This window comes from Eutrigla gurnardus (genome assembly GCF_963514095.1).
Source record: "Eutrigla gurnardus genome assembly, chromosome: 15".
Taxonomy (NCBI): domain Eukaryota; kingdom Metazoa; phylum Chordata; class Actinopteri; order Perciformes; family Triglidae; genus Eutrigla; species Eutrigla gurnardus.
This window is the reverse complement of record NC_139938.1, coordinates 2,710,383-2,735,620: the sequence shown is the minus strand read 5'-3', so window position 1 is coordinate 2,735,620 and position 25,238 is coordinate 2,710,383. Positions and strand designations below refer to the sequence as shown.

General features: G+C 39.2%; 2 protein-coding genes across 3 annotated transcripts; both read left to right on the top strand.

Annotated features, from left to right (window-relative positions):
- Window positions 1–5,354: 5,354 nt before the first annotated feature.
- On the top strand, window positions 5,355–6,962 carry epd (ependymin). The gene is made up of 6 exons (XM_084029895.1): window positions 5,355–5,513; window positions 5,674–5,705; window positions 5,801–5,938; window positions 6,045–6,231; window positions 6,320–6,401; window positions 6,494–6,962. Exons 1-6 carry the CDS (start codon window positions 5,438–5,440, stop codon window positions 6,618–6,620), a joined length of 642 nt encoding a protein of 213 aa, XP_083886021.1. The 5' UTR covers window positions 5,355–5,437; the 3' UTR covers window positions 6,621–6,962.
- Window positions 6,963–8,491: 1,529 nt separating this feature from the next.
- Window positions 8,492–24,911, top strand: stag2a (STAG2 cohesin complex component a). Of its 2 annotated transcripts, none has more exons than XM_084029709.1 (34): window positions 8,492–8,681; window positions 10,420–10,543; window positions 10,665–10,743; window positions 11,116–11,274; window positions 11,488–11,584; window positions 11,686–11,762; window positions 11,905–12,109; window positions 12,218–12,369; window positions 13,714–13,787; window positions 14,003–14,126; window positions 14,509–14,607; window positions 14,795–14,874; window positions 15,188–15,295; window positions 15,783–15,894; window positions 16,072–16,189; window positions 16,337–16,440; window positions 16,524–16,616; window positions 16,717–16,806; window positions 16,889–17,092; window positions 17,209–17,279; window positions 17,444–17,531; window positions 18,064–18,144; window positions 18,572–18,664; window positions 18,765–18,939; window positions 19,063–19,202; window positions 19,292–19,393; window positions 19,725–19,873; window positions 19,976–20,104; window positions 20,217–20,422; window positions 20,522–20,753; window positions 20,835–20,945; window positions 21,089–21,215; window positions 22,376–22,453; window positions 22,898–24,911. In XM_084029709.1, exons 2-34 carry the CDS (start codon window positions 10,500–10,502, stop codon window positions 22,919–22,921), a joined length of 3,825 nt encoding a protein of 1,274 aa, XP_083885835.1. In that variant the 5' UTR covers window positions 8,492–8,681; window positions 10,420–10,499; the 3' UTR covers window positions 22,922–24,911. The 2 variants fall into 2 exon arrangements, with proteins under 2 accessions (XP_083885835.1, XP_083885834.1); XM_084029708.1 differs by having other exon boundaries at window positions 20,519–20,753.
- Window positions 24,912–25,238: the final 327 nt, after the last annotated feature.

The window sequence follows — 25,238 nt, the reverse complement described above, 5'->3', positions numbered from 1 at the left end:
GACTGGTTACCTGTCTGTCTCTACATGTCCAGGATGAACCCTACCTTCGCCCAATGACAGCCCCCCCCCCCCCCCCCTCGAGGTTGCCTCGTGTGCATTGCCAAGCTTCTGTCTGATTTGTGCACCTGATCTGGTTCTAGTCAAGTCATCTTTATTTATATAGCACCTTTCATACATATAAAAATGCAGCCCAAAGTGCTTTACTTTTATTACATTTTATTAAAATAAAATAAAATAAAACAAACCCTTTTAACATCCCCTCACCCTCCCCGTAAATATGGCTGAGCACTGATAGACCAAGTGAGGAAACACCATTCTGAGGAAGCACTCCCCACCGAGAGCCGTCCAAGCCCACGACTACAGGGGACGCCGCCACAGAGACCACCCCGACCCAGATAGGGACCCATACCACAGCCATAAAGCCCTGGGGCAGGACCCAACTGTCTAGGCCAGGACAAGCCCCAGGACGGCACTCCCGCAGGCAGGCCAGACAGAGCTCCCGGAGTGGAGGGCCCCCATGAGGAGAACAATGGAGCTGGAAACTAAGAGACAATAAATAAAATAGATAATAAAAGAAATGAAAATGAATGAATGAATGAATGAATGTTAATATGAATTACTGAAAGCAAAACAAAAATAAATAAGTAAATGAATAATAAAACCTTTAAGAGAAAATTAAAAGGCAACGTAAAATGACAGGATAAATGAGTCATACTAAAAGAATAAAAAGGACTTAGTTAAAAGCTAAATTAAAAAGGTGAGTCTTGAGCCTGCGTTTAAAAGCATCAACAGACTCAGTGGCCCTGAGGCCCTCCGGCAGGCTGTTCCACAGGCGAGGGCCGTAATGATAAAATGTGGCTTCACCAAAGGTTTTGGTTCTAACATTGGGAACAGATAAAAGACCAGTACCGGAGGACCTCAGGGTCCGCGAGGGCCGATACGGTAAAAGCAGGTCAGACAGATAAGAAGGCCCAAGGCCGTTAAGACCCTTAAAAAATAATCCTTTGGTTCTGATCCTGTGAATAGAATAGAATTCTTTATTGTCATTGCACAGAATACAACGAAATTGGATGGCAGTCCTCTTTGGGGTTCTAGTCTGCCATTACAGGCAGAACCTTGACCTGCCATCATCATCATCATCGTCGGGGCGCGGCGGCAGCAGCTTTAACAGGCGACCCCAAACTTCCCTTTGACCTGCCATTTACTGTAAATTCCACTGTAGATTTCCATTTTTACTTCTAATCCGGCATGTTCTTTCAACATATCCTTGGTATGTTAATTGAAAGTGTTATTGAAAGTAAATCTTTGTGGGTTTCCACATAGCTAAGGGAACAGCCCTCTCAATCGTGAAGGGCTTGATCATCCTTTGGAAGTAAATTCCCAACCAGAGATTCATCTAATGCGTATTGGAAGTCACCCAGCATTCAAAAGAATTACAAATGGGGGGGTATCCTGTCATTATATAGAAAAGTAAGCAAACATACTGAGTTGCTCAAAGCTTGTTTTTATTGGTCATTCTGAAAGAAATAATAATAATGATAAAAACTTGTGCATGCTGGTCTTTTACTTCATTGGTTTTCCACTTATGTTGAACACATTCAAGCATTTACATTTATAAAGGGATTCTCATTGAAATGTATGGCCTGATTGTCACTAAAACAAAATAAACAATAATAATTGCCCTTGAGTTTTATTAATTAATTCTGAGTGTTTTTTTATACCCACACTTACCATCCAAACCACCCATCCACAGGGCAATGGTTATTTATATTCTTTGAGGATGTGATTTATTTAATGGAAGAGTGAAAAATAGACTTTCTGCACTTTTCAAAAGCATTTACGTTGGATTGTTTTACTCTATGGATGTTTCTTTTGATTTAAACAACAGCGGGCGGCTTATTCAATGGTAACAGTTACATTTAATGACACAATTCTCTGGAATGAAAAAGAAAAAAACAAGCTCATTCTAAGAGCTCATGTTCAAGTGACGAAAAGAGTCGGGGGTATTCCTCTGAATTTAACATATGAGGCAAAGATTTGAGCTTTTGAGAAATTTCCTATGCAATATAAAAAAATAAAAGTCTTGAAATTCCTCTGAAATATTCAACACCTTGCAGTTTCCACCTACCTCTCTGTGGTGCGGCGGTTTCACTTTGACATAACCGCCTCAAGACATGTATGACCCAATGCATTCAATTAACCTCACCATTTATTATTGATCAATTATTAACCTGAGTAACCATTAGTGAATACAATGTATAAGTCCCTTGCTGTGACAGAGCAACTGCATGCAAGATATATAAACATATAGGGATTTATTTTATCTTACTATTTTAAGTCTAATCACTTCTTTATAACATTTTGAATTCATAATGACAGATACCAGCTTTTTGCAAAAACCCTTGGAGCCTTTTATAACAGAAACATATTATAAAACCATTACACACTGGATTATAGAGATATTTCATGTGCAAACGCTGCCCTACACTAATCATAATCCACAGAGGCCACCTCACTGTCATTTGATGCATTATTATGTGATGTCATCACTGAGATCCAGAAGGTGTCAGCATGCTTGAGTTTCCGTTTTAAAGGCCTTGCTGTCTGTGTGATATTTAACATTTGAATTTGAAGGAAGGAAGGACTTTAAAGTGTGTGTGAGACTCTTGCATATAGTGCAGTCAGACAGCCGGCCTCTTCTACTTAGCATGTGGAATTCAGAGCTTAAAGAAACTGTGAGATGACAAACTGTGGGTCAGAGGGTGAATCACCATTCATAAACAAGCTGACTTCCTCTTAGAAAGCCAAGTCGCGTTGTCATCGTCGACGCGTCATGATATGGTCAGTAAAAGGGGAACGGCTGCAAAAGGAGAAGGGCTTCCCTCCTTTTCATAACCCCCTCCCATATTCCCCGCATACAGTAATGTTAAATTTCCCTTCTGTCACACTTAATTTACTCTCAGTCTATTTTCGGTCTCATTCATCGGTGGTTTTAAGGCGTTCCTTTTAGTTTTGTTATGTTTTTCCTTCCCACTTTGAGATTTAAACCATATCTGATGCCGCGCTGCCATCCTGTCCTCTTATTAGGGTTATGGTACACTCAGTATTGTTATAGTTTAATAATCTTTTAATCACATGTTAAATGTCAAAGGTGTGTCTACTATGACAAGTTTACATTAAAGTGAAAGGGCCATCGAGCAATAAATATTAGTCAGGATGTCTGTCTGACTCAGATCTCTTCACCTCTTCATGGAAGTCAAGTCAGTTTGACCAATTTGCTTCTATAGATGGTTGAAACAATTAGAGTAAAAAATAAATCAAGATTCATGTAATATATATATACTTTATATATAACTTTTTTTTTTTTTTTTTTTTTGCATCAGAAGGTTCACAAAATGATTATGTTATGTTGTATTATGTCTGCTTTTTGTCAAGTAACTGTGTTTTGTATGATCAAACTGACCCAGGTCTTAAAGAAGTAAATTAGTTTAATGACACAGGATCGGCAGGCAGGACATAACGTTGGGAACCTTCCAATTAATTTGTAAATTATGCACAATAGCAATAATTGCATGAATCAATCAAATGTTTCGCTTTTTTACATAATAAAACATATTTAAGTCACCAGCAGCCAGAGGATTAGAGGGAAAAACATATATGTTATATAGGCTATTATATCAAACAGGTGAATGTAAAAAAATACATGAAAAAGCATGAAGAATGTCATATTGGCTTCTGGTGGTTAGTGGTTAGTGGTTACATATAGCAGCGACATACAGATTTCAAATGTACATATCACATTGTAAAAGACACATTTGGTGCACTGAAACTTCATATGTGCTTATTTTTGAAGTAAATGTAAATGCAGCCTTTAGTTTCCAACCTGCCGCTAACATGAAGCGTTTCCAGGAACACGAAGTTCAAAGTTATCGATATGGGGAGGACAGGAATGAACCACTGCTGGTCCTCACCTGTCGGACAGAGTGCACCGGGTTGTTTGCTTGAAAGCACGAACACAACGGGGATATTTTAGTGGGCAGGAGAACAAAAGGCAGCTGCACAAAGCGTAGTTATGAAAACAGCACATTTTGGATGTGGCTCGTGCAGTTGACCTGGTATAAACTCCCCAGGCTTTCTATTTAGCTTGGATCACTTTGATAGAGGAGAGGGTGACTGGGCTGTTTTGAAGACTCTTCAGCCTATTGTACAACTTTATTCTGTTTTTCTTTAATATCGTTGTTCATTATGGCATTGTGGGACGCTTAACACACAATGTCCTTCATTATTTATGTCTATCACATAAGACATAAATAATGTCTTATACTAAGGGTTTTTTAATACTAAGGGTTACAAGAAGGAAGGAATATATTTAGTCCAAATAAAACAGCACTTTTGCTTTGTGTGGTGGAAATTGGTTTATGATCACCTGAAGAGAAATAAGAATAACAGAGCTTTGAGTAATTTATTCTATAAAGAGTCCAACAACAGGCCACTACACTATTCAACCTTCTAATTAACCTATAATAAACCACAAAATGAAAACTTCCCATCACACTTTGGTGTCCAAAATAGTTGATCTTGGATGGATGTTTACATGGATATCTCATCTTCCTATCAAAGGCAGGCTCTACGCTGTTGGAGGATGGTAAAACCCTTTTCCTTTGGTATTCACCTAAGATCTAACTCGTCATAATTATCATTGTGAAAGGTTATGGATTGTCAGCAATTATTGTGTGTTAATAACATTCCAGTTCCGTCAAGTAGGCAGAGATAACACGTCAAATCAAAGTGGATTGGATTTGATTCCACTTCTGACCAAAAGAAAAGAATATTAAATCATATATGAATAGTAAAAATGAATACCGCATGTGAAGGCCTCCCATGTCTCAGATAGGTGTTTTTCTTACTCAACATGTAGCCTACACAAGTTCCAGTGACTTGCAAAAAGCCATTTGAATTCCAGCTCGTAAGGCAAGAAAATAAGAAGAACACCAACAGGGTTGAATAGTTTTGCATTTATACCATCAGTATAAATGGGAAGCTGCTATCATTAAATAAAGCTACATGATATTAAGAGGCAACTCTGTGTCCAAGAGCCTCGATGAACTTCCACGATCGTCCTCACGTGACCTGCCGTTTGCATATGACCCTCGGAAAGGCGCAGGGATAAACAATGCAGGAAAACATCAGGACAGCTGCACAATCACAAAAGAAAAAGAGAGAATTAGAAAGTTGTTTTGCTGAGTCGCCACCAGCTGAGTCTTATTTGTTTAGACAGCTTGATGTTTGAAGCCCTGGGTCCTTTTGCATAATCCTTATCGACCACGCCGGGTTTGATCCCTATAAAAGCAGCAGCAAGTCCACTGAAAGGTAGCTGCACTTAGGGTTGAATTTGCCATCTCCAACTTTATTTTGCGACTCTCTCCGGACCAGGAAAATGTATGCAGCTATCACGCTCTTCGCCTTCATGTGCTTGACTGCCACCGGCCATGCAGATCACCATCAGCCTTGTCGTAAGAATGCGTCGCTCCATCATTTGGGCTCTTTTTGTGATTTGATTTTGAGTCATCCGTGTGTTTATATTCCTTATGTTCTTATATTAGTGTGTGTAATATCTGATATGTTGTCATCAGCATTTATAAGACCCATCTAACCGACGCTGTTGTCTTTCAGATGCACCCAATATGACAGGATTCATGACTGTGGTGAGTTTTTAAAAAGTCTTTCGATTGTTCTTCTGGTCATTTTTATTTTCCAACTAATATCACTTCTTTTTTTTCCCGACAAACTCCAAAACCAGATTTCTCAAAAGAGTGAAGTGAAATCATATGGTGCGTTCACGTATGACTCAATGGGCAAAAAGCTGCGGTTCAGATCAAATGAGAGCCACCCCACCAACACATCAGTGGGTTTGGACCTGCTGATGTTCTTCGATGAGGTGACGGATTTCGTCCTTTTAAAATGTTTTTTATTTTATTTCACAAATCAATTGATGTCGTTTTTTTGTGCCTTGACATCTGAATCTGTATCTCTACACCCGGCAGGGCATCTTCTATGAGATTGACAGCAAAAACCAGAGCTGTGAGAAAAAATCATTGCAGTGCACCCAGCACCCCCTAGACATCCCCGATGACGCAACCTTTTGGGGTACGATAAATGCTGGGAGCCCATCTATTGAAGGGGAGGGATTAAAACTCAACGTGTGGATGGGATCAATGCCAGACATGAAAGGTGAGAGGAATGCTGTATATAATAATAATAATAATAATAATACATGCATTTTTCGGTGCCAGAGTTCATTATGTTTCTCGTCTTTCAGACAAATACACCATGTCTGTAACCATGGGATGTTTGCCTGTGAGCTCAATGTTCTCCCATGAGTCCTCATTAGTCATCATCAGGTTGGTGAATCGTTTTTAAGTGCTCTGCTGCACGGGTTCTGACCAATGCCCTTGAAAAATCTCCACATGACGTTTGTATGACTTCCTCACAGCATCACGGATGTGGAGACCGAGATCAAGGATCCCGACCTCCTGGTGGTGCCCCCCTTTTGTCAGGCCCAGCCTCTGGAGGAGACACCCGAGGGGACGGTCAACAGCTTCCTCAACGAGTTCATGTAGAAGAAATCTCGCCGGCAGCAAAATCAAAGCCCTATCCAGGTGTGGCCTGCCAGAACTTTTAGACTGCTCTCTCTGCTTCTTCGTGTGTAACTCGAGTTGTTTTTTTCCTGTGACACTGCACTACATCACATCTGTCCCATCACATCTTCCACTCCCCCAATGAAGATATGGCTTTGAATGGAGCATCCTGTGTACATACACTTTGATGTAAAGGAAAGCGATATGACATGGATTTTAGAATTTAGTCGTGATTACTAACAGTTTGGTGGCTTTTCAAGTTGGTACTGCTTACAAAACCTGTAAGATATGATTAATGGAACAATAAAATGTCAAAGCTGTCAACGGTGTGAAAAGATGTTTTTTTTTTATCCAAGATTATTTCCTTATTTGACTTTGTCCAACTTTTGAACCAGCATCAAAAAACAGCAAACCATTGCAGAGCTGTAGTTACATTTATCCATGATAGGGGCCCTGAGGTAATACATCTGAAGCACAAACATCCGAAACATCCTTCAGGGAAAGTCTAATATGGGTCAATTATGTGAGATCTAATAGCATTTGTGTTTTCGTAATTGGATTAATCAAAACATCAGCTGAATAAAGTTTGCATTTGAAGATCTGACTATCTCCGACAGAGGTGTCATGGAATTATATCAGTGTGATTATTACAAATACCAACATGAACATATTGGTAATAGTTGTATTAATACTGAGTCGTATTAATTAAGAGTTTTCTGGTCTGGAGTCAAGTGTTGTTCATACCAGTGTCAACATGCAGAGGGCAAAAACTATAAAGGAATTATCAGGTTAAATGGCTTCTAGTGAATTAGAAACAAAAAATAAACTCATTATTTTCCAAAGGGAACCAGAATGAACATTATTAGTAATGCTCTTTATAATGCTAACCTAATATGAACATCATCTGCTACAGCAGACCTGCAATGAATACATTATTGTTTTGTCTAGCTCCACATGGCGGAGGAAAACATTTCTGAAGCTATTTTGATTGTTTGATCCACACTACTTTTTCTTCAGATTCATTTCTAGCACTGGTCTGCTGTGTTTGTATGTAATCAAGAAAAGTACTTTAAAGATAAGTAAAGATTATGTGGAACATCTTGCAGCTCTCATACGTGTCTTTGAATAGACAGAATGATAAGTCAGACTTTAGAACTATGCATTTGAGCTAAAAATATGAAGGAAATAGGGTTTTGGGAGCTTTTGCTGATATGTTTGAAACATAATGTTTACAAAATTATTTCACTCAATCTGCATGTACGCCATGCAGATTTTAGTTTTTTTGGGGAGTGACATATAAATGAGTAATCATATATTGGTGTTACAAAATAAGGTTTAGCTACCTATTATAGTATTTTATAGGAGTACACAGAATAGATAAACAAGAGGGCAGCTTGCTCTTTATGCAATAGGCTGAGTAGGTCAAACTGGCAGCTGTGATCTCTTAATCATTCATTTCAACCATGAAGGAGTGATGGTGTGTGAATGTTTCTAGAACATTTATAAAATTATTTTATAAAAACTAAAAGTTAACCACCTCAAAACAAAAGGAAGGCGTTTCTAATATTTTGTAAATTAATGACCAATTGCAATGATTGCATATTTTAATTACCTGTGAATTTAACATGTATATACATTTTACATGCAATAGACAAAAACATTTGTGTTGAGTCTTCACTAACAGAGACATACGGATACATTTCAGATTTGAATGTTTTTGCATGGAGTGCATGCTTTGCAACAGTGACAGGCCGACACAGGAGTCAGGTCAGAAGCTCCAGAGCCTGACATGATGGGGCCCTCATGCCAGCAGTTCACGAAACCACCGACAGGTGGTGTTTGTGTGCTACATGCATAACAACGAAAACACAAATTGCTATGTTAGCCACCAAGGAGCCTCTTAACGTTAGCTAGCAAATTAAACTATTATTTTTGCGTTTTGGAAAATGACAGTTTGTGCGGGAAAGTAACGATAGCACCCTCTTTGCAAAGTCTGCAGCGTTTGGATCATTTGGTTTCAGTCCGTGTTTGATTTAAAACGAGGTAAGTAACGTTTAGTTGTAAAATGGCGGATAGCTAACGTTAACATCCAGGGAGTTTATCATTGAAGCTGTCATACTGGCTGGCCAGGCATTTAGCGTTGACGGGAGTCATTGAAATATAAATGCGACTTTATCAGAGCAAATTAAAATCAACGTGATTAATAACGGCGAGGTAACATTACAGCTGGTGCTAAGTAGTAGTCCCGTTAGCCAGCTACAGCTAACAGTAATGCTAGCAAAGCTAACGCTAGTAACTAACGCTAATCTGACGCTGAAACTGTATCAAGATCCCAAAGTGAACCCTAATCCTTAAATGAGTTGATCGGTACGAATACATTGATCAAGGAGAGGGTCTTAAATTAGCCAACTAGGCAATGTATCGGCTGAAATAATACATCAGTACGGTTAGCTGCATTAGCCAGAGAGCTGCTTGGCCGTCGTAGCAAAGACGGCACGTCAGGAGGAGATGAGGATCGGAATCACCAGCTTCGGAAACATCTGTAGTTGCGTTTGTAGTTCGGAAGTATACAACTGCGCCTGTCAGAAATGCTTTGGGGTCAACTTGTTTTGAATTCAAAGTAACATTAGATTTACCAATCAGACAGGCCCGGTATAAATACTTTTGGAAATGTTACATTACATATCCAAGAAAGTAACGAACGTTATATCGAGGCACCCAAACCAAGTACGCATACCCATATATGGTCCTATGAGTCTGACGTCTGAACGAGGACAACCATGTCAACTTTTCATTGCGTTTCGGGATTGCCCATTACACTTACAGTGTGTTGGTGTTGTGAAAACACGCCCCCATAGACCTGCCTTCAAACTACAAACATGTCTACTGTAATGTTACCGTGTGCTGACAGCAAACTTTATGTTATTTGGCCAGTTGAATAATCAATTATCATTATATCAGGATTATGCATTGGTTCTTGGCGAATTGTGCCTTTGGAAAACAGCCTACCTGTCTTGCTCATTAGTGGAGGAATAACACCCATCACCTGCCTGTGAGTGTGGCAACACGCCACACAAGAGAATGACAAAAACCCAATGAACTCAATGAACCCATACTGTATAAATAATTATATGAACCTTATTAAAGCAGTAAAGCATGCAGCAATAAAGCATGCATAAAATCTTCACGTGTGTCATGTATTAACTAACAGGTATCTTTGTTCGTTGAATGACAAACTTTATCTGCTGGCAAAAGGGACATCAATCATCATAATGTCCATTAACTAATTTATTACATGTATTCAGCATTAGGTAGTAATGCACCATAGAAAACTAGAAGTCTGTGATTCAGAGAATGTCAAAAAATGATCATAATATGCCATGTGTATTAATTTTAAACTGTGCCGTTTATGTTTAAATATGAATAACTGGTTTTCAAGCTGCAACTGATCTGCACAGAGATAAAGCAGGACATTGTAGAAGAGTGAGTCAGTGCAATGACTAAAGAAAGCACCCATTAAGGTTTTAACCAAACGATAACCATCGATTGTTAAAGTCGACACGTACATAGGCTTTTTTTCCCTAAATAGCTAGACTGCTGTTTAATGTCACCGAGGCGCTTGAGTGGTCTTACGGCCTTTTGTCTTTTTGGCAGTGGAAACAAACATGTTCTCTTTATTCCTTGCCTTGAGAAATATACTGTGATTTGTTAGCGAGTAATCACAGCCAGTGTTGGAGTCATCATTAATCCACAAACTCTTCTCATTTGCATTGTATTCTAGGTGCAGACAAGCTCCCTTCCTGCTTGGGGTCCAGAGCAGTAAACGCACCCACTCCAGCAGATCCAGAAAATGTTAAAGAAATGATAGCAGCGCAGGATTTGCACACAGAGTTTCAATTTGCTCCGTAAGCACAGTGTCACTTATTTTGTGTTTGTGTGATTGTATGCATACATGTACGCTGTAATGTTATGCCCAGGAACATGCATGTTATTTGTGGTTGTAATGACTTCATCTGTTGTATACAGCGAGGCAGAATCTCAGTTGTCATCAGATACCGAACTTGAGGATCCTGATGGCAAAAATGCAAAGACAGGAAAGGTCTTGGTATGTTGGTCAAATTGTGATCTTTATTTATTTATTTTCTATATCTGTCTATATATGTATAATTAGTGTCACATGGAGGCTTGGGCCAATCACAACGTGCATTGGGTGGACGCCGGCAATGAAACTCTGTGACTAACAGAGTAGAAACAGTGTGATGTTATGCTGTGTTTGATCAGAAAATAAGTTGATTCCACATCACTGTCTGCATCAAATATCTCTGTTGACTTAGTCCCACACTGTGACAGCTTTTTTAATTCCTAGTAACTTGATAAGCTATTCACTCTACATGCACATGTGCACTATTCTTAGAGTTTTGATACGCAACATATTAACACACTTTCATCTTTCACTTGACATCTTTCTCCCCAACAGGCAGCCAAGAAAGGGAAGAAGGCGCTTGGCGACAAGGCCAAAGGCGGGGGAGCGGGGAGGGCCGCCGGTGTTGGCAGGCTGAATGGCCATTATCCGGAGAACGGGATGGAGAATATGACCCTGTTCGAGGTGGTAAAGATGGGGAAGAGTGCCACACAGGTGGGTACACACTACTGTGATGAAGAGATCATGTTTTCGTTGTGGTTTCTTCTCATCTTCTTCTTGTTGTTCTGCTGTGAGAACATTTTGACTGGTGTGGTAGCTGGGGATTCCCTTCTTTGGATTCAGTTGCAATGGGGCAATTGTATTTGTCACCGAGAACATGCAGTGATTTTTTGAGGTGTTTTTTTAAAGTCATGTTTTATTTTCTAGTCTGTTGTTGATGACTGGATCGAGGCATACAAACAAGACAGGGATGTTGCCCTCTTGGACTTAATCAACTTCTTCATTCAGGCCTCTGGCTGTAAAGGTAGGTATCGGACGTGATGTGTCTAAATATGTTGCAGCTCGGGTGCCTGAAAGAAAAGTAATGAGCTGAACTTGACTGCCGTTGTGTGACTCCTCACACAGGTGCTGTGAGTGGAGAGATGTTCAGAAATATGCAGAACTCCGAAATCATCCGGAAAATGACGGAGGAGTTCGATGAGGTGATGCAGGCTGTTTTAACATTTATGAACTTCATTTATTTTAAAACAAAAAAAGAATCTTAACCTTGGCAGCATGTGGCAGACGTAAAGGAAACGAACGGTATGAAACTAACGTAATCATCTCTCTGCTATCATCAAACAGGACAGTGGTGACTATCCATTAACAATGTCAGGACCACAGTGGAAGAAATTCAGGATAAGCTTCAGTGACTTCATTGCGGTTCTGGTGCGTCAATGTCAGTACAGCATCATCTACGACGAGTATATGATGGACACAGTCATCTCGCTGCTCACTGGCCTGTCTGACTCACAAGTCAGGGCATTTAGACACACAAGCACACTAGCAGGTCAGTTTTAATGTGCACGCTTCACTTAGGGGTTCTGCATTGCTGCTCCATGCCGGCCTGCACACATACGCCGTCCGACGTGCATCTGAATTTTGTTGTTCTCTGCAGCCATGAAGTTGATGACGGCCTTGGTGAATGTTGCTCTCAACCTGAGCATCAACATGGACAACACTCAGAGACAGTATGATGCGGAGAGGAACAAGGTTGCTGCAAAAAGGGCTAATGAAAGGCTTGAGCTCCTGTTACAGAAGCGCAAAGAGGTGAGAAGAAATACAAGTTGTCTTACACTTGCAGACACACGTTGATTATCACAGCAAATGCTTTAACGGTAAAGCTTTGTTTATACTTTATATGCGAGGCCCTAACAGATGGCACGCACTCTACGAGCACCTTCGAAGGCGTTCATGCTCAACGCACTGTTTGTGGCAGTAATCGCTAAAACGCCAGTGGGCGTACAAACAGGATATACTGTGAAGAAGCAAAAAATCTATTTGTTTTACCTTCAAAACACCACAAATTAACTACGGATGAAATTGTTATTAACTGTAAACTCATGTGTCATATTCATGGACATACTTTATCGCCTTTATGTAATCCCCGTAAAGTAAGAAGTCAAGTATTCGATGTATTATAATGATTGGAAGGTTCACTATCCTGTTGACTATTTGAGTTGTCTGGCAAATCACAAAATGTAGATTTCTTTGGCTCTATTTATATGCATTTATATATCTGGTTAGATCCTCCACTGCCCTTTGTTGAACTGGAAAATAATATGTGCAATGACAATAACGTTTGAGGCTCTAATCTAAATATAGAGTGGGCCACTGCTTGTATAAACGGATCCGTTTTTAAGTGGCACATACGAGTGATTTAAAGAACTTGTGGCATTTACCAATTTTCATGTATTTAAAATTTTCTCTTAGGTTTGAACTAAATTAAAGTGGTCCAGACCTTTCATGTGCAGTCTGCTTTTCTCCACAGGGCAGGAATAATTTGACCAGATATCACAATGCCTTAAACTGAATGAATTTGGAGTTTAAATAGGATAATTAAATCTGCAGTGCAGAACGTTTGTCTCCCCCCTCTGGCAGTGAGAGTAATTACACAAACACTGTAGTCGCATGCTCTGACATATGCCTGCAGTTGAGCTCATTCAATCTTACCTGCTGCTCCGGAGTGCTTGAAGTCTTCTCATTCATGGTTTGAACAGACACTATTATTTTACAAGCACCAGCCTGTCCTTAAGCAGTAATGTAACATCCGTGTCCCCACTCTCCAACAAATAAAACATACATCAATGATGATCCATTTTGTTCGTTAAACGCTTTCCATTTTGGACTGAACGCCGCCTAGTTTCTTTGATCAGGAGAGGCTGAATGTACCAGACGTTCATTTATATGTAAAAGTTCCATTCTCCAGCTTTAACTAAAATAAAATGTCTTACAAAAACTATAGTCTTAGAAAAATATAGTATAAACCCAGCCTTGCCCTTTACTTGGCTGCAATAACTTCTAACAGAGCTCTTCAAGCTAAACTTGAAAGTCATACTTTTTAGTTTTTGAGTCATGCAAATTATTAAGTACCACTTTGTGTTTATCTTTCAGCTTCAAGAAAATCAAGATGAAATTGAAAACATGATGAATGCAATTTTCAAAGGAGTGTTTGTTCACAGATATCGGTATGTGAATCCTTCATTGACTTACATACTGCATGCTGACAGTACAATATTCATTGTTGGCTTTTGGGCGCCCTCTAGTGTGACATTTGTGTCAACACCAACATGAGCCCTTATGACTTTTTTTAGGCCCAACAGCTGAACAATCATGTTTAAACGAGCCCATATTATATCGCACTAAAGACTAAATTGAATCATTTCTTTTGGGTCTTTGCCAGGGATGCCATTGCTGAAATCCGAGCAATTTGTATTGAGGAGATTGGAGTGTGGATGAAGTTATACAGCGATGCCTTCCTCAATGACAGTTATCTGAAGTATGTTGGCTGGACAATGCATGACAAGGTGAGCTAAAGGACAGCCACTGCTTTGTATGAATTAACCTTACATTTAGAAAAAAGCTGATGAAGTGAAGATAAAAACAAATATATTGACCAAATTTAGACATATACTAAACTCAGATAACCGATCCTATTAGTGAAGGGTTTCTGTAACAGGATAGTAACATCACAAAAGGTCCCTCTTTTCTCTCTTTCTCTGCTCAGTTGTTGTTTCAGGCTAATATTGTGACATCTGATGTTTTTATGATCTAAATCATGTTGAGAAGTGCATCTATCTAACTGGATAGATCTTTATATTTCATCTGTAGGGCTGCATAATTCTAAACAGGTTTTATGGCTAAGTACCAGCTACCACTATTTTTCATGTATTTCTACTGTGACTCCAGCAAGGTGAGGTGCGCCTGAAGTGCCTGAATGCCCTCCAAGGCCTGTTCCATAGCAGAGAGCTCGGCATACGACTGGAACTCTTCACAAGTCGCTTCAAGGTAAGCCAGCAGCTGCATGGCTTCAGCATCAGGGAAATGTCTCGGAAATGTGCAGACTTGTCACTTGTGCCTGTGTATGCTGATAACTAAAGAGTAATACCATTATTTTGATGCATACCCATGTATGATTTGGAGATCGTCTAGCTAACATATCGTATCTGACACCTGAAGCTGCTCTCATTGACAGGACCGCATTGTGTCTATGACTCTGGACAAGGAATATGATGTTGCAGTACAAGCCATTAAGCTTCTGACACTTGTCTTGCAGTGAGTAACCTCCCTCCTTCCTGGTCGTGTTTCATGAAGTCATATAATGTGCCTCTAAAGGCTCATTAAAGACAACATGAAAATAAAAAGTATTTTGCTATAGATTTGGATGTCATATATTTGGTTCAAATTAGAGACATTACCCCTGACCATTAGTGCTAGCAGATGTCATCATTATTGTCTGTAGCTGAGTCTAAATATCCATATATTCTCCCTGATCCTAAACCCTTCTGTGAGAATATTTTAAACTAACCTTTTCACACACCTTTTATGATATATACCTGTATTACTAAGAATACATTTCGTGAAACAGGAGCAGTGATGAGGTCCTGACTGCAGAGGACTGTGAGAGTGTATATCATCTGGTTTACTCGGCACATCGACCCATCGCAGTTTCAGCAGGAGAATTCCTGTTTAAAAAGTAAGTGTTTTGTTGTGTCTTTTGAAACTTTTAAAACAGCTGAACTGTTAATGGAGCTGGTTTCAAAGCACATTTATGTTGGGTATGTAATAAGAATGAGCTTTTCTACATTGTTCATTGTAAACTGTGAGGTTACATTTAATATGTTAACTGGAAAACAATGATTTGTTATAATAATGCTCTGTTAAATCCACCAAACAACCCTCTCAACAGAGCATTTAAAGTGTGCCCTGATAGAAATAGCATAAATACGTACATATGTAGCAGTAGCTTTTACTATCAGAAGCATGCAAACAGCTAATTGTTATTGTATTTAGATGAAAACAAATGGAGAAACCACAACATTTGGTCATGTGGGTCTCCTGGTCTTGTGTGTGACACTTGATGTTTGTCCAACCTCATAGCTTTCCCAAAGGGACTCCAGATGCTTATTACATCTGCCTTAAGATGACATTTTTTACTGCCTTTTGTATTGTTTTAATTGAAGGCTCTTCAGCCATCGAGTTCCTGAGGAGGAAGATGCATTACCCAGGAGGGGCAGGCAGAGCCTCAATGGTGGTCTTATCAAAACTACGGTCTTCTTCTTCTTGGAGAGTGAGGTAACAAGGCCTTTGTGTCTCTGTGCTCACTGCAGTAAAATGTCCATCTTAACAAATCTACTTTTAGTGTGAATTCATTTCGGATGTGATAAGATAATTAAATATTACAATAGGAGGTGAGGAATTCACCCCATTTCAGTTTGATTCAATCACATTTAACCATTTGGTGTGTTCCAGCTCCATGAACATGCAGCCTACTTGGTGGATAGTTTGTGGGAGTGTGGATCAGAGCTGCTGAAGGACTGGGAGACTATGATCAGCCTGCTGCTGGATGAGCCCATGCCAGGAGAGGAGGGTAAAGTTCCACTCTTTAAGACAATTACTGGCTCAGATTCCATTTAAATTATTTCTACACATTTTTCATCCTTTGCTTGGTACTTAGTTAGTTGGTCTTTTCTTTACATGTTCAGTAACTGTTTGCGTTCATTTTCACTATTTTCAGCCCTGACTGATCGCCAGGAGACGGCTCTGGTTGAAATCATGCTCTGTGCCGTCCGGCAGGCTTGTGAATGCCACCCTCCAGTCGGCAGAGGCACAGGGAAGAGGGTGAGTTTCCTCAAAGAGCGCATTAGCTTTATTTTTGAATGACTTTGTGTTTTTAACATTGTTGTTTTTTGTGCACGGGAAAGGTCCTGACTGCAAAGGAGAAGAAAACCCAGCTGGATGATCGGACACGGGTCACAGAGATGTTTGCAGTTGCGTTGCCGCTGTTATTGGCAAAGGTGACTGCTTGTGTTCTGCACTACAGCCAGCAGTGGTCAGAGTTGACAACAGGTTTGATTTGTAACCATTCAGCCTAAAGCTTCTCTCTTCTTGTCACAGTACTGCGTTGACATCGATAAGGTTACCAATTTGCTACAAATACCAAAGTACTTTGATCTCGACATCTACACAACTGGCCGATTAGAGAAGGTGAGTCAATTTTACATTTGCAATAGATTATGCAGCTTGTTAATTGCATGTTGGCTAAACATTTTTTCTTGTTCTCATTAAGCATTTGGATGCCTTGTTGCGGCAAATCTGGGAAGTCCAGGATAAGCACACAGACACTGAGGTCCTGGAGGCCTGCTCTACCACCTATCACTCTCTCTGCAACGAAGAGTTCACCATTTTCAACCGCGTGGACATCGCCCGCTCCCAGCTTCTCGATGAGCTGGTAGACAAGTTCAATAGACTCCTGGAGGACTTCCTGCAAGAGGTGTGTGACGCAAAGCATGTCTCTTCGTGGCTCATTTGAAAGCATGTTGACAGTTGCAGAGGCGAGCCTCATGTAGAATATGTGGGATTTCAAAGGTTTGATCTCTTGATGGTCAGGGTGAAGAACCAGATGAGGATGATGCCTACCAAGTTCTATCTACGCTCAAGAAGATCAGCGCTTTCCACAAGTAAAGCAGTTAACATGTTTTCTTACAGTTTCAATGTATTATCTGTTGAAGAGAGATTTATAGCATTTCCAGTTATAATATTTGGCATTTACTGGAAGCTTAATTTGATTTTTTATGGGGTAAGATGCAAATAATAACACTTCCATGAATTGTTTTGTTTCCAGTGCACATGACCTCTCTAAGTGGGATCTCTTCACCAGCAACTACAGGCTTCTGAACACAGGTCTCCAGAACGGGGATATGCCTGAACAGGTAACGGCTGGTCAAACTTTGTCAGTAACTTCTTCCATATGCTCAACAGTTTACAGTCAGCTTTCCACAGTAAGCACATTTCTTAAACATCATTTAAACAAGTACTTGGTATCTGTAATCAGGGTATTACAGAGATTTTGGACTTGGAGATAATTACTTGGAGCAATGCATTCTTGTATTTTAAATCATGCCATCGAAAGTTTGACTGAGACTGAAACACAAAGTAACCCCTAGAAGTCTAAATAAGTCTGTTTCTTCCACCATAGAACATTGACTATTTGTGGAAAGGTACACATTCATGCTGTCAGGAAGCAGCATCTACCGTCACTAATACATTTAAAATAAGCATGCAGTAAGGTTGAAGTAGGGGAGAAATGCATTTATAAGACATAATTAGGTTGTTACAGCAGTATAATTGCGTTCTCAGATTACGTGCATCACCTGATTTCTGAGTAACCTGATAACTAAGTACATGTCAAAGGCCTAGTGGAACAGATCGGCTCATCTGATCCGCTTGCCTCCTTCTCCCCAGATTGTGATTCATGCAATGCAGTGCACACATTACATCATCCTGTGGCATCTGGCGAAGGTCTCAGACGGCAGTTCATTAAAGGTATTTACACATTGGGCATGTCACGTTTTTACATGGCAAGATACGTGTATAAGGAAAGGTGTTAAAAGGATAAAACGGTTGGGTTTTGATTGTATATACTAAGTGGTATTCCCTGCATAGCTGACACGAGGTATGTGGAGTTTTAAAGTACCGTATTTTTCTCAAAGACTGATTTAGCACTAATTAACAGCTAAAGTAGTAGTAGTAGTGAGTGATTGATTGATTGATTGATTGATTGATTGATTGATTGAGTAGTAGTAGTCACAGCATCAAACCTGAGCAACCAGCTTCCATCAAGTGTAGGTGGTTGGAACTATGACACTGAACTATTCTTTTTTTGTTTGTTTGTTTTTTTCCACAGAGATCTGTCCATATTTTGATTGTATTTTGTTCACTGAACTGTCTAACTGATTATATGCTCTTTCAGGGTGATATGGTGACCTTGAGAAAGCAAATGAGAGCTTTCTGCTTAATGTGTCAGCATTACTTAAACAGCATCAACAACGCAGTTAAAGAACAGGTGGGGTCATGCTGATAGGACGGTTGTTTGACTTTACTACATAGCCATTCTTCAGTACCACTGAACATGTATAAATGCTGAACTGTTGTGTTCATTCCAGGCCTTCACCATACTATCTGATCTGCTATTGATCTTCAGTCACCAAATTATGTCTTCAGGCCGGGAACAACTGGAGCCTCTGGTCTATACGCCAGACTCCTCTTTGCAGGCCGAGCTGCTCAACTTCATTCTGGATCAAGTGTTCATTGATCAAGATGATGACAACAACAGCACAGGTCAGAATCAGTCGCCAGTGTGTCCACCAACCACACTCAAATTTAAAATGTAAGGAGGCATGGACTGTTGATGATTTATTTAAAAATATATATTTAAAATGTTTATTATTTTGTATTTTCCAGACGGACAGCAAGATGATGAAGCCAGTAAAATTGAGGCTTTGCACAAGCGAAGAAACCTTCTTGCTGCCTATTGCAAATTAATCATTTACAATGTGGTTGAAATGAACACCGGAGCAGATATATTTAAACAGTATATGAGGGTAGGTTTAACCCGCTTTTTAACCCAGTTATAAGGAATTCCTCCTCAGCTGTTCTTCTTAATAACAATATGTCCCCTCTTTCTCCCTAGTATTACAATGACTATGGAGATATCATCAAGGAAACGATGAGTAAGACCAGACAAATCGACAAAGTACAATGTGCAAAGACACTCGTCTTGAGTCTGCAATCGGTAAGATTCTTTGCCCGGATGGAGACTAGACAATTTGTAAAAGTCAACAAATGTATTGTGGCCTTGAAAATGTTTTTAAAGATATATTAGTAGATGCAAGCAAGTCTTGGAGAATATAGCACAAACAAAATCTAAAACATTTACTGACTTTCATGCTAATCCATGAGGAGTCACTTGTGTCACGTAAACGTCTTTATTCTGAATTCTAATTTTAAAAAGTGAATTCATAGCTGATCACAAACGGATTTAATTTAGGATTCAGACCTTTCCTCCTGTGAAATCAACTGTAATGATATGTGGAAAATAGTATTTATGTTGTTTTCTTTTGTAGTTATTCAATGAGATGTTGTCTGAACTTGGCTTCAACGTCGACCGCTCAACATCAGCTTTCTGTGGAATAAAAGAGCTGGCCCGACGCTTCTCATTGACTTTTGGCTTGGATCAGATGAAGACCAGGGAGGCTATTGCCATGTTACATAAGTAAGCAACAGTCCTGAGCCAAGATCTTGTGGTTTAAAACGTTGCATGATCTGTGTTTTAATGAGCAGGGCAAATCATTATTTCACTTCTGTATTATTTTAGGGATGGAATTGAGTTTGCTTTTAAGGAACCTAGTCCGCATGGGCAGGGCAGTCCACCTCTCAATCTAGCCTTTTTGGATGTCCTGAGTGAGTTCTCCAGCAAACTGATTCGGCAGGACAAGAGAACAGTGTAAGTTTGAGCCACTGGACATGTGTTATGGTTTGTTTGTGTGGAGCATGGAGCTGACAAGGAACTCTGAAAAGGTCCTAACTTTGACTGCTGTATTCTGACACTTCTACAGTCACTCGTACTTGGAGCGATTCATGACTGTTCAGATGGCCCTGCAGCGAGACGACTGCTGGCTGCCCCTCATCTCATACAGGAACTCCTTGCAGGTTGGCGGGGACGATGACACCGTGTCTGTCATCAGTGGGATCAGCAGTCGAGGGTCCACCAGAAGTAAGAAGGCCAAGCCAGCCACTGCAAGCAAAAGGAAATTGCCTGAAGGTGAGCAACTGTAGATGCACCATATGAATTTAGATGCCTGGGATTCTCCTCTGCAAATACAAAGAGTTCTGTCATTTTATAATTTATGTTGTGTAGCAGAAGAGAATAGTTGCAGCAGCACTGATGCAGTTTGGATGAACCGTGAGCCGAACGTACAGACGCCCGTGATGATGCATACGCCCCACCTCACCTCTACTGTGCTGAGGGATCCAAAGAAGATGAGGCCAGAGGACAGCTACACGTTCACCATGCCGACAGAGCAGCATCCACCTCAGCCTCTGCCTCTCCAGCAACAGCCGCATCATCACCACCAAACTGCCATTGATTACAAGTACAGAAACCTTTCTACATACCTTTTCCTGAAAGGAATATTTACTGTTGTCATGCTAAATAATGAACAATGTACCCACAGTACCCAGGTTACTTGGATGTTGACACAGAGGCAACAAGCTGAAGCCCGTCAGCAGCAAGAGCGCGTTAGCATGCACTATGCCAAGATGAGGAACCACATGCAGCAAACAATGTAAGACTCTTCACAGTACTTGCATAGGATTGAATTGTGGAGGCAACGTGGGGACTGTAGCACGTTTTTGAAATAACATTAAGGCAAAAGACAGTATGTGGAAAAGCACAGCCTCCTAACTAGTGTCTATTTTTACTCCTCAGTCGTCGGGGCTCAGGACTCATGGAGGATGATGAGGAGCCAATAGTGGAGGATGTGATGATGTCATCAGAGGACCGCTTGGAGGACATCAATGAGGGCATGGATTTTGACACAATGGACATCGATTTGGTAATTTAAAGCTGCAGTCATTTGTTGGGTTAATAGGGGGTTAGAAGAAACAAGCCGTGAACACATCACTGCCACATCATCACTTTTTTCAATACTTTTATTGAGAGTATGGTACAGTGGATACAAAGAGATGACAACTTGACAGTGAGTCAAAACAAAGGCCATACTTTCTGACTTTTTCTTTTTCAGATGTTACAGAAAGGAATAACCAAAGTATAAAAATGATTGTAATTATTAAAATAAATAATAATAATAATTAAGAAAAAAAATAAAAATAGCATATACAAAGAATACAAGTAAAACACACACAAAGAAGAGAAAAACAGGAAGGGTGGTGGGTGGTGTGGGGTCAGACAGGCGGCAGAGAAGAAAGAGAGTTGAGGAATGTTAAGAAGGATTGCCACTTGTTGTAAAACATGTCTGTTACCTCGTAGTGAATATTTCATCTTCTCTAACTTGAGGAAAGACATCATCACCTTTTTAAGGTGATATGGTAAACTTTGGGTTCTTCATTGTTTTACTGGCCAACAACATTGTCCAATATTCACTGTGCTTTTAGCTGTTTTTGCTCTCTGCTGACGTCTGAGGGTAAGATCTGACTGTTTAGCTTCTAAATGCTCCACTATGTTCACCAGCTAATCACTAACCGTGTCTGGTGTTGACCAGCTAGTGAGCAGTGGGTTTTTAGAAGTTTTTCTCTCAAAACAGCTGCTTGCTGAGGCTGAATATTCTGTTTTGCATTATTATGTATTTTTTTGTTGCAGTAGTTTCACATTGTCAATTGATACATTGTTGATTATAGCCACACTATAGCCACTGTTCATCTGGACTCGCGGGACCATAAATACAAACATTATATACAGAATTACAAAATATTTACAGTAAATGTTAGAAGCTCCTCAACCACATTGTAACTGTCTTCATGACCCGGCCATGCTTTACTCATTACGAGCAAGTTTCCTCCAAATATAAAAAAGTGTTGTTATTTCCCTGCAGTGCCAAGTATTAGAATTTGCACATCAGCATTTGATTGCCGCAGTTAAAGTCATATTTTTTTCCCTACATGTTTTTTTCAGACTTTGACGTTCAAATAGCCTTTTGGTATCTTGTTTCCATGACAATTTGTGGAGCCTTATTCTGACTGGCTTGTTATTTTTCAGCCAGCATCAAAGAACCGCAGAGAAAGAACTGAACTAAAGCCGGACTACTTTGATCCATCTTCCATCATGGATGATTCGGTAAGGATTTTCTGCATCTTATGCCTTTTACTAATTTGCTTCTTTTTTTAAAATGTTATGGGATAATGTGAGTGGTCATGGTTGGATGGTCTATGGCCTCATCATCATGAATCATTATATAAGGATAATTATGAATATAATTTGGGATCTATACAGTCAGATATTACAAGTTTGAGCATTGAAAACTCACCTGCTGCTGGCTTTAAGGCTGACTTGGAAACATTTATATAAATGTCTATAGAACCACTGCAATAGTTCTCTCTCTCTCAATCCTATATTAACCCATAATCACAAAATGTAAGATACAGTGACATTTACGTCAATGTATGAAAATCCAAACAATAATATGCCCTGAAAATATTTCTAGGCTATATTTCACCCAAACGTTGTTTTTCCTGTTTATAAGGTTTTGGAACACTATATAACTTTTTTATTTGTCTTTAGGTTCTCAATGTTTCCATGTTCTAAAACAACGATTTGGATGCATCAAAATCCGCGGGCGATAAGATGGATGACTGTTCTGTGAAACTCAGAATGGAGTGAAATGGACTGCTCTAAATGGTTTGTGAGACACCAATGTTTGCCTCTTTAACACTTTGTTAAAACTCAGAGCGAGAGCTTGAATTTGAATTTGATTCTGATATTTTCACACACGGGACTTTTGTCCCACTGCAGCTGAAATGTTTCCGTTTTGTTCAGTTACCCTGTAAACAACTTGATGTTAGCTTAGCTCTCTAAAGTGAAGCAGTACAGACATTATGTGGCAGGTGCATGGTGAGGGGACAATAACAGACTGAAATTCAAATTAATAATATATACCTTTAAACTTTTTTCATTCAGTGGACAAAAATTGTCTGATGTAAATACATAGTGGCCAATATACAGGAGCAATTTCATGAGCACCAGCTGATAGATTATATAATAACCCTGCAAAAGAATACTACCTTTGTGATGCTTGTAGCGTTCAATTGATGTTGAACACTATAATGACACTGCACTTTGTCACAGAGGTATTAATTCAAGTCTATGGTCATTTTACAGCCATATTTTTTAGAAATTATCATAGGGTTCAATCAATGCCTCTCTGACGCAATCTAAACACAAATTGAACATCATAAGCTTTATAAAGAGAGCATTTCTTGCATGGCTATTGGATTGGACTGCATTGCATTGTAAAGGTGTCAGTGAAATTGCATTTACCTGCTGTACTTTTAAACTGTAGACTTTGGCATGGCATGTAGCCATATATCAAAACATGTACACAGTAAAGTATAATGTGAACTGGCGTCTCATACTGTTCAAAGGCCTTGCCAGAAATGATATACGACATTCTCAGATTTCTTTGTGATGGTATTTTTTAGAAATGTATGTGGTCTGCTTTTATACCTTATAGATGACTTTTGATTTATAGATATTTTGTAATGACAATCAAATGTAAATTAATGGTTTCTAATCATGTTATTTCACATAGATGCTGAAATAATCCTTTTTAATGAAAATGATTATGTTACTAAATATATGGCCAGCTGTTTGTATTTTCCTTTAATCTCTATAACAAATGGGTGCAGAAGTGATGTTTTGCTCAAATGTAGTAATTTGACAAATTAATGGCTGCATCTAAAATTATTTTTGAATATTGGGAGCATTCACAATGTCATACATAAAATTTTGACCCAATCTTAAACATGTAATCTCTTCTATATCTTGACTATTTTTCTCCGCTATGTAATATCTAATAATATCTAGTAAAACAGACATGCCTTGGTTCCAATCTTTAAAAGAATGGATTTAAAAATGGTTGAGAGGGTGTGTGTTGTGTTGTTTTGTTTTCCAGTTTGCAAGTGTGCAGAGGAAAGACACATTTCTTTGATGAGCCACTGTTGCGTGCATAAGAGTTATTCTAAATGACAAAGTTTTAGTTTAGTCAACTATCATAGTATCAGAATTGTATATTATACAATTACAGATGTGTAATATATTGTGAATCTGTGCTCATTTTATATTTACAGTTTCTGTTTGCTTGAAATCTTAGGGAAAGGTTAAATAGAATGTAACTATTTTAAATTAACCTACTAATTTGCAAGTATACATACAGTACGTTGTTTTGTTTGTCTTTCAATGGATTGTTGCGATATTCCTTTACCTCTGTGTATTGGCCTGGTTGGCAGATTCAGATTTTATGGAAAATTGTGCATTCATATTGCAGTAAGAAACAAAATCCCTAATTTTCTCAGAATCTCACTATAAACTGGAGAATCAGATCATGTGGTCCTGAACATTACCATACTGATTTTTCACATTAGGCAGATAAGAAAAAATACATCTTAGAATTGCCTGTAAATTAATCCTTTCATTTTGAATATCTTCTGTTTTGCATTGAACTGCTGAAATGTGCATACATCTGTACGTTTACACATATTTAAATAGTTGTGTATATTAAATTTGTGTTTTTATTCTACCTGTGTCCCGTTGCATTATTTAAGATTTGTATTAAATGGCTAAATGTGTAACACGAACACATAAACTCTCTGCGACAATGTGATTATTTAAATACATACTTCTAAATTAAGTGTACAAATGAACGAACTTGGCTTGATCAGATCAAACACAAGTGCAGTGTGGATTTTGCAAATCAAGCTTGTACTCAAAAAGAAGTAGTGTTGGTTTGAAATCTTGTTAATGGTGGTGAAATGTATTTCAAGTCTTTAGTCACTACAATTGTAGAGTAGCTGGATCACAGTGCGCCCTGATGTGAAGGTGCCGTCTCCACTCGTGGAACACAGAG

Bases quoted from the DNA above. Each gene is read 5' to 3' on its own strand.
- epd (XM_084029895.1), top strand. From the start codon at position 5,438: ATGTATGCAGCTATCACGCTCTTCGCCTTCATGTGCTTGACTGCCACC. The intron at 5,706-5,800 runs GTGAGTTTTTAA...CTCCAAAACCAG, and splicing joins TGACAGGATTCATGACTGTG to ATTTCTCAAAAGAGTGAAGT. The intron at 5,939-6,044 runs GTGACGGATTTC...TACACCCGGCAG, and splicing joins TGCTGATGTTCTTCGATGAG to GGCATCTTCTATGAGATTGA.
- stag2a (XM_084029708.1), top strand. From the start codon at position 10,500: ATGATAGCAGCGCAGGATTTGCACACAGAGTTTCAATTTGCTCC. The intron at 12,110-12,217 runs GTCAGTTTTAAT...TGTTCTCTGCAG, and splicing joins ACACACAAGCACACTAGCAG to CCATGAAGTTGATGACGGCC. The intron at 19,394-19,724 runs GTAAGATTCTTT...TTTCTTTTGTAG, and splicing joins TCGTCTTGAGTCTGCAATCG to TTATTCAATGAGATGTTGTC.